This window comes from Camelus bactrianus, chromosome X (assembly GCF_048773025.1).
Source record: "Camelus bactrianus isolate YW-2024 breed Bactrian camel chromosome X, ASM4877302v1, whole genome shotgun sequence".
In the NCBI taxonomy this organism is placed as follows: domain Eukaryota; kingdom Metazoa; phylum Chordata; class Mammalia; order Artiodactyla; family Camelidae; genus Camelus; species Camelus bactrianus.
Window position 1 is genome coordinate 11,420,781 of NC_133575.1, and position 15,266 is coordinate 11,436,046.

General features: G+C 39.0%; 2 protein-coding genes across 5 annotated transcripts in view; one reads left to right on the plus strand and one right to left on the minus strand.

The window, feature by feature from the left end:
* Window positions 1–15,266, minus strand: part of PIR (pirin) — a 145,751-nt gene that overhangs the window by 106,331 nt on the left and 24,154 nt on the right. The gene's annotated exons all lie outside the window — the stretch shown is intronic.
* BMX (BMX non-receptor tyrosine kinase) overlaps window positions 1–15,266 on the plus strand; it is a 49,201-nt gene that overhangs the window by 5,350 nt on the left and 28,585 nt on the right. For 2 of the 4 annotated variants that reach the window (XM_045505060.2, XM_010968000.3), the window contains exons 2-6: window positions 2,706–2,852; window positions 3,702–3,806; window positions 5,882–5,963; window positions 10,223–10,342; window positions 12,608–12,672. In XM_045505060.2, coding sequence (XP_045361016.1) covers window positions 2,706–2,852; window positions 3,702–3,806; window positions 5,882–5,963; window positions 10,223–10,342; window positions 12,608–12,672 — 519 coding nt within the window. Of the gene's footprint in view, window positions 1–1,308; window positions 1,421–2,705; window positions 2,853–3,701; window positions 3,807–5,881; window positions 5,964–10,222; window positions 10,343–12,607; window positions 12,673–15,266 lie in introns of all 4 variants that reach the window. The other 2 variants (XM_045505061.2, XM_045505062.2) reach the window with 2 other exon arrangements.

Consider the following 15,266-nt stretch of genomic DNA (forward strand, 5'->3'; position numbering starts at 1 on the left):
AAAAAAATGAAAGCCAAAAAATTCACAAAAGGCAGGATTTGGAATTAACAATTTTGTTGAAATTTGACAAGTTATAGTTCATCAGATGCAGCAACGTGTATAAACTCTTGGAGATTGATTAGAAAATGTGCTTGAGGACTTGGCACCTTCCTTTCTAGTCAATGTCCTTTTTCCCTTCAATATACAGAAGCGACTTTGTGAATTTCATTTGTCATTGATTTCTGTGGCTCATCATATTAATTTTTTAGACAAAAACTTTTAGATAAAATTAATTTTTAATTTTCCCCAAGAAATCACCTTTCATGTGATGAATGTGAAAGTTCTATAAACAGAAAAGCATGCATTTTATCGTGCACTGCCTTGGACACTGGGATTTGTATTTTTAAAACAGTGCTCTTAATGTTACAAACTGATTAAACATCTGAAAAAATTTGGAAAGTAAATTTTCTATTCAATTAAACCAGACCTATTTAACTACCACTCTGCTTTGAGGAGTACATTGTTAGTTGTGGATATAAAAGACATTTGACAAGAGTTTTCATAGTGTTCTATTTTTGCTTTGTTAGTAAATTTTTTTAATGTAGACATTTAAAAGGCAAAAGTTCCCTACACCTTTGCCTAGTGTGATATGGCTCCCCTAAAGGGGACTTTAACTCCCACAAAGTAGACCCTCCATAGTTTTGAGACATCCTCATGCTCCCTGCCTTCCCAGGTCCTGCTGGGTTTACTATACACCCTAATCTCCGCCTCATCTTTGAGTCCAGGGCAAAGAAAACAGAGAAGAGCACTCATTGTGCTCAAAAAACAACAAACAAACAAACAAACAAAAACCTCATCTACTTTCACAAAAGAATTATGCCTTTTTCCCCAGATAAAACACCATTTGAAGTAAAAAGTGGCCGAGACTTTATATTATATTTGATGAATAAGATTTTTACCACTTCTCCCTAGGAGATAAACAATGTCCTTGGAGAACATTTGAGAGATGAATAGTTTCCTGAGCTATGAAAATAAATAATAAAAGCTGATTTTCTTGATTCCCATTTTGAGGGTGTTATATTCTGTGGCAGGAGGGAAGCTGGTGGACCTGCCCATGGTTTATTTAATACCAAGTTGTGTTTCTGAGTCTCCCTTTCTTCCGCTCCCCTATCATGGTAGGCCCATCCTACACCTGGGCCACTGAGAAGTGAGTTAGTGATTGAACATGTTCAATTGACATCAGCTTCCATCCACACAGAGCAATGCTTATGTGTCTGCTTCCTGATCAAGTGATACACAGAATGCAAATATCTTCTTTTTAATGCACAGCCCTGGCATAGTAAGAGGGAATATGAGTGATGGTGCCTCAGAGCAGTGACTTTTTGCCTAGAGCTTGAGAGTTAAAGACCTACAAGCACACTTCAGCTCTATTGAATTTAAGGTGAGTAAAATTAATTACCTTCAGATTATCAATAAACAAAGGAAGATGGTAATTATTGGGCATCTGACTGCTAACAACCAAGTGATTTCACAAAGCAAAGAACGACATAAGGAAGTTTATCTCTTGGGGCCTATCGCTTAACATTACTTTTCATTACCAGACCCGGTATCAGAGGGTTGAAGCAAGAGTCTTAGTAGAACTAGAAAATGAAAGCATTTATTTTCCAGAAATAGCTTAACTTTTTTTAAATTGAAGCATAGTTGATTTACAATGTTGTGTTAGTTTCTGCTGTACAGCAAAGTGATTCAGTTATATATATATATATATTCTTTTTCATTATAGGTTACTGCAAGATATTGAATGTAGTTCCCTGTTCTATACAGTAGGACCTTGTTGTTTATCTCTTGTATACATATTAGTGTGTATCTGCTAATCCCGAACTCCTAATTTATCCCCCCCCCCTTCCCCTTACAGCTTAACTTTTAATGTTTTATGAGGTTTTGGAAGAAAAAGACAGAGTATTTTTTGTTTATGAAGTACCAATTCTTCCAGTTCTTTTAAATCTCTTTTGATAGGTTTTGAAAATGTTTTCTTCTCAGAAATATTGAAAATTATACCCATGTCCTTTATGTTAAAGATTGGGTCATGCTCAGGGTTGGGGGGGGGCGGTCATTCACTACAATATCAGAGTCTCACAGTGGTTTGGATAGTTTGGTCCAGCAATTGGCCACATTAATGGAGAGAAATTTCAGTTGATCAGTTACTTCAGACATGGGAAACTGGAGTTGAAATTTTTAAGTTTGATGATATTTAACTCAATTCAACAAATGTCCATAGAATGCTTAAGGCATAAGGAGAATTTTGATATGGTGGTCTGAAGGTAATGTGAAGACGGTGAATTTATGATCCAAAGTGGGAGATGAGTACAATGCATAAAATACTACAAAAATCAACATATTTCTACGTGTGAAAGCCAAGGCAGTGAGGGGAAAAAGTGCAGGTATGTGTGTATTTAAGAGCCTGCTTCATTAAATTTTCCTCTATGTTGCTAAATCTAATTTTCAAAAATTATATCTATTATCCCTGAATGAAATAATTGAATAAAAATGATGAAAACCAGTGGGGAGGTTTAGTTCAGTGTTAGAATGCATACTTAGCATGCACGAGGTCCTAGGTTCAATCCCCAGTACCTTTGTTAAAAAAAAAAAAAAAAAGATGATGAAAGCTAAAAGAGAAACTAGCTAGATGCTGCAAACATTCATTTTCATTATTTGATTTTGTTTAGGACGACAATATGGACACAAAATCCATTCTAGAAGAACTTCTTCTCAAAAGGTCACAGCAAAAGAAGAAAATGTCGCCCAGTAATTACAAAGAGCGCCTTTTTGTTTTGACCAAAACAAACCTCTCCTACTATGAATATGACAAAATGGTGAGACCTTATTTATTCCATTGTTTTTTTATACTACTTGCTTTTTGTAAGTCTCTACAAAGTGCTTAATATAATGAAACATCAGGTTTCTTAGTTTGCACAGTAAAGATCAACTTGCACTCACTTATCACATTGTTAACCAAGTTATAATTAACTCAAGATAAAGGATTTTAAAGCATTGGTGAACTTTACTAAGGCGAGTTTTAACTTTAAAACACTGGTTCTCAACTGAGGGTGATTTTGCCCCTCAAAGGACATTTGACAATGGCTGGGGACACTTTTGGTTGTCATCAGTGGGGGAAGAGGACACTTTGCTCCTGGCATCTAGTGGGTGGAGGCCAGGGAGGCTGAACATCCTACAGTACCCAGGACAGTGCCCACCACAAAGAATGATCTAGCCCCAAATAGTCCTGAAGATGAGAAGCCCTGCCTTAACAAATGCTGGACATAAGACTCCTTCTATACAGATCAGAATTCTATCACAGTAGAAATACTGAAATACTGTCATAAAATTGAAATTAAATGAAGATGCTTTGTGGAGTTAAACGTTAATTTTCCTGAATAGATTAATCGATGGCAGGTGATTTAAAATGGGTTTCAAGATTATCAAATAAAATTACTGTGCTGCTTAAAGATTTGCTTTTGGAGGAGTTTAAGTTTGTGTCCACACTTCAAAAACATATTCGGTCATCACTGGATTTTGACTAGTATGGAATAATTGGAGTGAGTCTCACATGCCCATCCCATCTTCCAATCTCCTTCCTAAGCACAACTTTAATGTTATGCTTTTCCTTATGCACCACTGTATATCATGTGAGGCATCTTATATATATATATTTTTTAATTCAGAAAAGAGGCAGCAGAAAAGGATCAATTGAGATAAAGAAAATCAGATGTGTGGAGAAAGTAAGTCTTGAGGAGCAGACCCCTGTGGAGAGACAGTACCCATTTCAGGTAAGTGGCGGGACAACAGTTCATTAGATGGATGGCTCTTCTTTTGATATTTTCTATTATGAACTCAGTATTTTGGCGATAAATAAAGATGTTACAAAATTATTAAGACAATGGCAAGTGCTTATATTTGTGTAACCACAGACAACATTCTCAACCAGTCTCTGAGTTTGGAGCATCCCCAGATGGGAGTTGGGCCATTTGCTAAAATTCTATCCACCATTCTGCTTTCCCTAGAGGGAGAGAAAGAAAGATGAGTGGGTAAGTCTCAGTGGCCTGACTTGCCTTGGGGTCTGAAGATCTCTTTCATCAAACACCGCAGAGCATTTCCAATCTGCCACAGGTTACTGAGCACACTGTAAGGAATAAAATGCCATCCCAGTCCCCAAGGCATTTACAGATCATTATAATGCAGTGAGGGTGGGTGTTAAGATGAAGGTGGCAGAGTAGCCATGGTGACCCAGAAGGCAAGAGCTTCACTTCTCACTCCAGGAGGTCAGGGAGATTTCCTGTTGGAGGTGACACTCAGGTTAGGAAGGACAAGTAGGGGTGAGCCCAGCAAAAACAGAAAAGGCAGCAAAACCAAAGAAACAGCAAATGTTAAGGCACTGGTAGGTGAAACAGAATGGCGTGTTTGGAGAGATCCAGGTAGTGCTTAGAAGTAAGCAGTCCAGTGAAAGAGTGAAGGATGAGCCAGGAGAGGTGGGCGGGACCACATCGTGAACACCTTTGCACCGCACACTAAAGAGTTTGAATTTTACCCTAAAGTACTTCAAACAATGGCATACTATGGAGAATGTGCCTGCAGTACCCCTGGGAAGTGGCTTGCGCTAACACATGCCCTACTTTTATTATATCACGAATACTTACATTTCTGATCTAAAGACAGAAGAACTGTCCTTCCAATGGTCAGGCTACCCTCTGCTACTATGAGGGAACAATGGACAAAAATGAAATAAAATAAAATCTAGTCAGTGAAACATGCTGTACACCAGAAATTGACATACTGTATACTTCAATTAAATTGAGTATAATTGTATACTTGAGTATACTTGTATACTCAATAATTGAGTATACTTCAATTAAAAAAAATTATCTAGTTGGTAAACAATCCATACTTCTCACTTAAAAGAAAAAACACTACTCAGTTGGAAGAAAAAAGGGGAGTATGTGCTCATGGAAGATGCTTCAAATCTGTATCACAGAGGCATGGAATACTCCAAAGAACACAGGCTTTGGAGCTCCTAGCCCCATTGCTTATATTTCTGTAACCACAGGCAACATTCTCAATCTCTCTCTGGGTTTGTTTCTTCGTTTGCAAAGTGGGCATAGTCATATATTTTTGTAGAGTTGAAATAGAATTAAAATTTTAAATTATCTAGGATAGAGCCCCAATACTAGTAGGTATTTAATAAATAGTCTGTACTGTTTACCCACAAAAGCTGAATAAACTTGAGAAGGATCTGGGGAAGACTTTGTAATGTTCAAACATTTCACCAAGTGTCTTAAGGAATAGAAAATGATTTATGCTGGGGATCCCTGGGGTGGGACATGACCCAAGGGACTGAAGTAACAGGGAAACATGTTTTACTCAATATAAGTATGAGCTATATAGTGATCAGAATGAATGGAAATTGGCAAGGATGGCAGAGCAAAAGTAAAGGACATTCCATTTCTGAAGATATTTTCAAGAATAGAGCAGATAAACATTTTCCAGTGGGCTACAGAGTCATGAACTGGGAAGGTGGATGGACCAGAACACCAAGACAACTGTAATGTCTAATATTTTATACTTTTGTAATTCTCCATGGTCCAGGGCGTTCCTGCTGAGACCTCAATGTTTACTGCTGTCAGATGCATTGTTGCTGTGATTTTCCAAAGTGCAGAGGTGTCTGGGAGAAAATAAACTGAGGGGTGGAGGATAAAAATAACTAGATTAAAAAAAATCTAATTCCAGGGCTAATGCATATTATATAAGGAAACGCAATATTTCTTTTGGATAACAGAAAATTTGTAGTTGCACCAGAGTGAACTATAACGCGATTACACCTAAATGCACCAAATCTTTTCCTTTCCAGATTGTCTATAAAGATGGGCTTCTCTATGTGTATGCATCAAATGAAGAGAGCCGAAGTCAGTGGTTGAAAGCATTACAGAAAGGTAATTTTTTAAAAAAGTCATAAAGGGAGTCATTGACTGAGCTCTTTTGAGGCTTGGTGGAGGAAAGATATGGCAATAAAAGGGCCTAATGCCAAAAGAGAATCTGTTGATTTTCCTACCAGCCTCAGAGAATGTGCTGTGCTCATCCTCGTTTTGCATTCTCATTGTTACTTAGAGGAAGCCTGGGGATCAGATTCCCTTCCCTGCCCTGCATAGAGCCGGCTATTGTGCCTTCCCAGTAGCTAGGAGGAAGCCAGGCCACCTGCTCTCCACCCACTGTGCTCGCCTTTATCAGAGCAAAGTCTAGGTCTTCATGGGGCTATGTCAGATCCTGTAGCTACTGTAGTTTGGGTATTTACAGAAAATTATATCTAATACTTACTAAGCACTTATCATTTGCCAGCTCCTGTGTCAAGCAGTGGTAAAACATTTTCTTAGCTAATCCTTTGGACAGCTCTATGGCAAGGGGTAATACTATTATCCATTTTTCAGATAAGTGAAGTTAAAGAGACATGGCCAATGTCATGTACCCAATTATGGAGAATACATAATTCAATTACCCAAACTCAAAATTTTAAATAGTACAGTATAAATGCTAGGCAAAACTGGGGATTTAATGAAACTCATTCAGTGATTCCTAGGCTGCTATGGTAGCAACTTTTGGTAAAAGAGAGAATTAGCAATTTAGCATTATGATGTTTCTCCCTATGATATTTTTACTGTAAAGGTGGGTAGTGGTGTGAGGACAATAGTTAACTCAAATGAGTGACTCTACTGGTGGAATTTCAGATATTAAGCTCCCTGATGGGGGAAGATGTTATTTTATTTTATTTAAGTTTTAGACTCAGGCTCTTTCTCACTACACCTCAAATTACACACTTAGACAACCACCTACTCTATTTTGATGCAAATACATCCTTTTTTGCACATGGGGTGTAATTTTCCCTTTGTATGAAAGGGTTTAGCAACCTATTCTGTAGGACAGTCAAGTAGTGCAAGGAGGAGAATAGCCTCACTTTACCTGCCACCAGCTTGTTGAAGTGAGATGGGCATCCTTCTTAGAGTCAGACAAAACTGCGTTCAAGTCCTGCTTTGCTGTGTCATCTAATAAAACTATAACATCTCTGGGTCTCAGTTTCCTGACCTGTAAAATGGGAGATCACATTTCTCTTTTTCCTAGAGCAGTCACGAGCCACAGATGAGTGATTCATAAATGTACTAGTGTCCAACACACAAACATGTGCCACTGTGTTATAGTGGGGCCTCCAGGAGGAGCTCTAAGATGCTGCTTCCCATTCAGCCTCCTTTGAGGGGATTTGCCAGGGGCAGTTGCTATGGAGACACTTCTTGTGTGCAGCTATTTGTCATGCACTAAGGTTCTTTGTGGATCTTTCTGGAATGATATATGGTAGGCAGGTTTGGGAAGCTCATGTGGAGGTATATGGAAGATAAAAGGAGAGCAGAGAGAGAAGCAGAAGTGAGTCTCTTAGCCCCTCATAAACTGCAGAGACACCCGATCGCTAGGGCTGCCGTAATCACAGGAAGCCATTTATATCAGTTAGTAATGCTTCAGGACGCCGGTGAAAAGATACCAAACAGTTGCTGAAACAAATACATGTTTGTTTCTCTTACAAGTCCAGTAGGAAGGAAGCCCAGGACTAGTGCAGAAGCTCAATGAAGTCGGTAGGGACCCTGGCTCCTCCTAGATTTCTGCTCTGCCACCCTTAGAGGCACCCAGGAAGACTTTGAGTTTTCCCAGAAGCCCCTCTGCAAACTTTTATTGGTGTCTCATTGGCCAGAACTGCATCTCATGGCCATTTCTATGTGTAAATGAAGCTGGAAGACAGCATCTGACTTTTCCAGCCTCTATGCTGCCAGATAGCAAGAGAGAGGTGGGTGAGATAAGCTGTCAGACTGGCCAACCAACCTGCTACAGGAAAACAAAAAGGTTCCCTCATTCAAATCTCCTTGCCTATGAAGTTTTACTCTGCTAGAATGACCCTCCTCTGGTCCCCGTGTTTTTGTGTCTATTATTTGGCTCAGGCATTATAAACCGAGGTGAACATTGGAGACATTGAATTTTCCAGGTGGTAACCTACACCAGGTATGGGCAGATTCCGAGGGGACTCAAGGAGTATCAGCCACCATGGCTCCGAGTTCAGCTGCCCAGATGTGAATAAAGTGTACCCTTCTTTCCAAAAATTAAAATTGAAGGGGGTTTGTCAGAGAAGCTGGCATCTGTGCATTGGAATATAGCAACAAAAGCTTGGGGCTGAGTCTCAAATATGCTTTTGACTAGATTTCTGAGCTTGAGCAAGTTACACGATCTCTGCACCTGAGTTTACCTAAGTCTGTTAGTCATAACAATAATAGCTACCCCAAGGTTATTGACAAGGTTAAATGAGACGGCATAAGTGAGAGAAAGTATCTAAAGTGCTATACACATATTAACAGATGGTGGGAGTGTTGCAAGGTGGACTTTTGCACTTGGCTGGAAAAGAATTAGTTACCCAGGAAACTAAACCCACGTAGTAGGAAATAACTGGAATCCTGGTACGTGGAGACCAGGAGCTTAGAGAGCAGGAAGGCAAGTCCTGTGTCCAAGGAATTGCAATGACCACTTAGGACCAAGGTCAGAAAGCAGTGTTTTGTAAACTTAACTCCTTTTGCTTCTTCTGACTTCTGTAATAATTTCCCTTTCATTCCCATTAATATTTAGTAAAGTTTTTTATGCCAGCATTTTCAGCCAAGCTGAGTTGATTTAAAACTAAGGGAATGGTATCATGAAAGCCCCCTGTTCACTGATCACCTACGCGGAGCCAAACACTGTGCTGGATGTTTTACATATATTATCTCATTTCCTCCCAGTGACTCAAAACACTTCCTTGAGTCAGGGTTGTAAAGGGGGAGGAGAACAAAACAAGGAGTCCTCAAGATGAATAGACAATCAAGAAGTAGAAGTAAAGAGTTTAAGCCACACATAGAGTCAGCCCTCCCCTCCAAGAGACTCTTCTTGAACTATTCTCTACGAAGACCTTGTCGGTTTCTCTGTTGGATTTCGAGAGAGGCTAATTTGTTGTAGACACAGTATTACACTTCAATATTAGAATTTCACTTATTTGGATTCAACATTGTCCTATTACCATGGTTTCTAAAAAGTATACACATGTGCCTAGGGAGGGGGGAGGGCATAGCTCAGTGGTAGAGCATGCTTAGCATGCATAAAGCCCTGGGTTCAATCCCTGTACCTCCATTAAAAAAATAATAAATTAAATAAGCCTAATTACTTCCCCCCTAAATAATAAAGTAAGAGAGCTGAAAAAAATAAAACATTATCCTATAAAAATATACACATATGCCTAGAAAAGTAGCTCTAGAAACCATTCATTCCTTAGTGTAAACAGGTCAAAAGTCATGAAAGACAAAGAAGGGACAAGGAACTGTTCTAGATCAAGGAAAGCCAGATAACTAAATGCCATATGTGATTCTAGATTGGATCCTCGATCAGAAACAGTGAATGATTATAAAGGGTATTATTAGAACAAGTGAAAAAATTTTAATACGGAATATATATTAAGTAGTAGTATGGTATCAGTGTTAAATTTCTTGAATTGGCTCATTGTATCATGGTTATATAAGAAAACGTCCCTGTTAACAGAAGTTACATGCTGAAAGATTTATGAGTGACATTATTTAGGTCATGATATCCACAACTTACTCTCAAATGGTTAAGTGAAATATAATAATAGTAAAAATTTTAAATAATAATATGCATGTACAGAGAAAGTAATAAAACAAATATGGCAAACAATTAAAAATCAGTAAATCTGGGTGAAGGGTACATGGAAATTCATTGCACTATTCTTGCAACTTTTCTGTACATTTGAAATATTTCCCAAAAAAGGCAGGGGGAGTGTATGTTTATTAGAACCTTTTTTTCTTCTTGCTAAGATCTAGTCCTCTAGTCCTACTGTAAAATTCTAAAACCAAGCTAACTTGTATATGTATTTTCTAGTAGTTTTTTTTTTCAGATTGATATAACTTATTGTGCTGTTCTCACAATAAACATGGTTAGACTTTCCTTTTTGGCTTTGTAACTTCTGAGTGAAAAACATATCCTTTGGGAAACATTTGCTTTTACCCTGGTTGCTGGCAAAATGAGATTTTCATTATTTTATGATAACAGCGTTGATGGAATGTGTTTCTTCTCTTGGGCCAATGTTTGCTCACATCGTGCTTTCTTCCTGCCTGCTCCCCAGAGATAAGGGGCAACCCCCATCTGCTGATCAAGTACCACAGTGGGTTCTTCGTGGACGGGAAGTTCCTGTGCTGCCAGCAGAGTTGCAAAGCGGCCCCAGGATGTACCCTCTGGGAAGCATGTAATGTCACACCTCTGATGGGCTGGACCCTGGGTGGACAATGCCCTTTTAGGCCAACCTGCCAAATGCCAAAGCAGCCAGTTCAGGAAAACATGATGGGCCAGATTGGTTGGCATCATGAAAAATCCAGCCTCGAACATGCTATCTGGCAAATGAAATCTAATTCCAGGGTCAACTGAGTCATGGTCCTTACAATAATCATAATATTAACCTCTGCCATTCATTCATGTCATGGGAAATATTTTTTACATTGAAATCATAAATCAAGCAAGGAGCTGTTTATTTCTTCTCATAATTCTTCCTGATTTAAGATAAACTCTGAATGGGTAGAATGTGGTGGACATATCATCACAGGTCAGAAAGCAAAACCATGAACTAAAAAAAAAAACCCATCATTTAAAAAAAAATATGTCAAGTGATATAATTTAAGTAACACTTGCAATCACCATATATACCAAAATGATGGATGGCCAAGTTTTCAAAGATATATTTAAAGTGGTTTGCCATTCTGTAAGTTTGTTGGCTTCTTAATAACGTCAGAAAAGGTAGCGAAGGGTTTGCTTTACGTGCAACCAGATTCTATCCCAAGTTGTATTCCTTGGGAAATTTGCCTGAGACTTATCCAGGGACAGAGAAGACAGCCCACCGAGTGGCTCTGAAGGGCTCATGGAGGGAAAGAATTATGCTGTTTTTTGCTTGTGTCCTATGGAGTCCCTTTCCATCACCAGGACTCTTACATGAAGCAGTCAGATATTTTAGAAGTTTATCATTGTTTCGCAACATGAAGTTGTCGATGAATAAAAAGGAGAACTTATTTTGATGACAGTTTTATCAGCCTAAACAAAATACGCTTGGATTACAATGATTTTAAAGAACTGAACGAGATCAGCTGCAGGGTAACACTTCACGAGTTGTAAAACACACAGGGACATGAAATATTATTCAAATTCACCCCATAAGAGTATTGACACCCGACGATGGTGTTAATGTTGCTACTGGTAATTTGACCACAAAATCAGTGACTCAACATTCATTGTGTTTTCCATCTCGATTAGACAACACGAGTATTTATTCATCTTAATGAGATCACGCTACCCTTTATGCTCATGAATTGTACTTACTGAATGAACTACACAGAATTTACTGTGCATGGATCTTCCCTCTACTGGCCAGGAAGTCATGTCTCCTTACAGCTTTAATCATTTACCCCAGTCATTCTGTCTAGAGTTGGCATTATTACTTCACAGGCCAGATTCGAGCTCTGACCTTTCCCCAACATCCTAAGAAAGAGAAGGAAAAAGGCCAGAGAGGGCACTGCCTTGGGATTATCTTCCTGGACTCTGTCTGGATGGCACTTGCCATGTGTCCTGGGTGCCACAGGCTCTTTGGTAGCCTCTGAAAAAAATGACAGACTGCCACAGAGGTGATGGGTGGTAGACTAGACAGTTGTGATACTGTCTATCTGCCTAAGTGTAATTTACTCCCTTGGCCTCCTCCTCTGCTGAGCTACAGGCAGCCCACAGGCACATCTACTAGGAAGGAAACAGTTGAGTGTCTTTGCTTCCTTTTGTCTCCAATATGTCATGGACCATCTCCTTTCCAGACTACATGGCCCATAAGTAAGTTGACCATACACCCCAGTTTGTTTGGGACAGTCTCATTCTGCAGCTGGTGACCTGGCATAATTATTAAAAGCCAACCTATCACCGTCACAAATGTTCCAGCTTGGTCAATGAACTATATGGCGACCCCACTTATAAGGCATATGATGGCTCCACAATCACAGCCTGATTATCTACACATGTGAGTAGAAAGAAAAACCTGACATTATCATAAGAACAGGAAAAAAATATGGGATAAGTTTGTTCACTTATAAATCAGCTATTTATAAGCATCTTGTATGAGCCAATAAAAAAAGAATCAGACATGGATTCTAAATCCTAGGGTCATAGATGCTACCCCATGAGATTAGATATCTGCTTCTCAAATACAAAGTGGAAGTGTAATATAAATTAACAGTGTATAGAACTTAGAGGAACTTGAATTTTTTATCCTTTTGGGAGGATACTGATAATGAATGGTGAAGAGTGGTGTTTGAGTTGGGTGTTATACAGGAAACAACAGAATCACTCCAGATGTGTCAAAATTCATGTAATCTGGAGTCTTGCTCACACAATCTGGTTCGTGCTTTTGATTCATAACATTGGGTGTTTTGCTTTGTTTTATTTAAAGTTTCTTCTGACATTACTTGGTCTTACTTTTCAGATGCGGATCTGCACATTGCTACCAAACAAGAAAAACACAGAGCTCCCATCTTCCCAGATAGAGTGGTAGGTCAACATTTCCATTTTTTTTTCATAGTCCAGATACGTTAAATAAGCCAAGAGTTGTCAAATTCAAGACTAGAAAATATGGGCTTCGTTCAGAACGCTCAGCAAAGAGAGAGAAAGTGTGAGTTATCACCAATAGCAATAGCAATATCAAATAATGAATTCAAACATAGAACCATTGTACCATTTTCTATTTTTGCATTCAATAACTGGGCCTTTTTCTAATCTGTAAACACAAAAAAATGGGTGTGTGTGTGAAAAGTCCTTAAGATGGCATCACATACAACATGCGGCTGTTATCAGCTGGCATCCCCCCGCTACCACCAGCATAGCTAAGTCTGCCTCATGTAAGTATCCTGGTGAAGGAATGGGACTCCAGCGGGCACAGCAGACTATAATTCAGAGACTTCCGTGGGTTTCCCACTGGGGTGTGGATCCAAATGTAGTTTTATGACAGAGCAAATGTCTTGACCATTAGCTCTTGGGTTTCTAGTCCTCAAACTTTCTGCTGGGTCCATTCACTCATCTTGGGCAGAGTTCCTTTCAAAATGGCTCCCAGCCAACCCTCTCCCAAGGGTGGAGTTGGTCTACAGGAAAGCAGATAAAACCTTGGTTTCTCTGCTTAGTAAAACTGTCTGTGGCTCGTTTTCGCAGTATAGGCTCTCCTTGTGCTCAGCTCTCTTGGGTTCAATGCCATAACCTCCTGCTTTTAAGCTTCCCAGGCAGGTGTCAGCCTCCTCAAAGGCCAGGAGACACATAAAATGGCCTCCTGGTGGTTTTCTGGAAGCTCACCTGAAAATAAGGGAGCATCTCCATCCACCCATCAGCTCTTTGGTGTCTTAGATACTTATTTTCAGCTATATGCATTCACACATGCTTACTTCTCTCTTTCTAACTGAGTAAAACCATATAATTTTTGTAAACCAACATAAAGGACAAAAAGAAATTCATTATTGTAGTAGGTTGAATTGCATATCCCAAAATTCATGTCTCCCTCCCAAACCTGAGAATGTGACCTTATTCGGAAACAGGGTCTTTGCAGATGTAATTAGTTAAGGATCAAGATGAGATCATATTGGATTAAGATAGATCATAAATTTCCATGCTTGATGCCCTTAGAAGAGGAGGAGACAACACAGAGAGATACACAGAGAAGAAGGCCATTTAAAGACCTAGGCAGAGATTGGAATGATGCTCTCACAAGCCAAGAACGCCTAGAACCACCAGAAGCCAGAAGAGGCAAGCAAAGATTCTCCCCTAGCGCCTTTAAATGAAACCTTGATTTTGGACTTTTGGCCTCCAGAGCTGTGAGAGAATAAATTTCTGTTGTTTTAATCCACCAAATGTGTAGTCAGGTATTATGGCAGCCCTAGGAGACTGGTACAATTATTAAGCCTTGGGGGTTTTATTTTGTTATCAGGGACATTGCTCTTTTGGTTGGGATGCATACTCCAGTTCTGAAGCTTGGAAATTATGGCCCTGTAAACACCTAAGAGCAATGTCCAGAATAAGCAAATCTATAGATTCAAAGGTTGATTAGTGGTTACCTGGGGCCAGGATGGGAGTGGGGACTGATTACAAATGGGCAAGACAGATCTTATAGGAGAGATGGAAACATGCTAAGACTGGGTTGTGAGGATGATCGCTCAACTTGATAAATTTACTAAAAGTCACTGAATTCTACACTTACAATGGATGAATTTTATGGTATGTCAATTATACTCCAATAAAGTTTAGTTAATTTAAACAAAGCTAAGAGCAAAGGATAATTTAGGAGCACCAAACCACTGCATCTAGTCTCTGACAAGGAATTAGTTGGGAAATGCATTGAAAATGATTGGTCAGGCAAATCCATGGCCAAGGGTTCCTAAGTCTGTTTTTGATTACAAGCTTCCTTAAGGGATCAGGGATCAGAGAGGATATTGTGAAAAGCATGTTTCCTTCTGTTCTGTTTTCACCAGAGCATTCATTAGAGGATTTACTTGGCTGAGCTGAGGAAAATGAAAATTTGCTCTATAGTCATTCTGTTCAGATTTCTGTTCAGGAAATTTTCTACTGCATTTATGTTTGGGAAGAAGGATCTCACAGCTCATAAATAGCAGGGCCCTGCAGAACTAAAATCTCTAGTATGTCAATCCCTGAGAAAAAGTAAAGTACAATGTGAAAAAAATTAAATTCAGATGATATATTTTATGTGAATTTTCAATGAGGTATATAACATGCACTTAGAAAAGTATGCAAGTCCTAAGTGTTCAACTTGATGGATTTTCACAAACTGAACACATCTGTTTAATCCACACTCAGATTAAGAAGCAGAACATCACAGAATCCCAGGGGTTCTAATCTTCTCTTTCGGTCACTACATCCCACCAAGGGTAATCACTAGCCTGACCTATAGCATCATAGATTATTTGCCTGACTTTGACCTTTATATAAATGGAATTATAAAGTATATAGTTTTTGTTGTCTGTTTCCTTAGGAGATTCACCCATATTTTAGTATGTGGGTGTAGTTTATTCTCATTGTTATATAGAATTCCACTGTGTGAATACAACACTGTATTAGTTTCTTATCGATACTGCAACAAATTACCA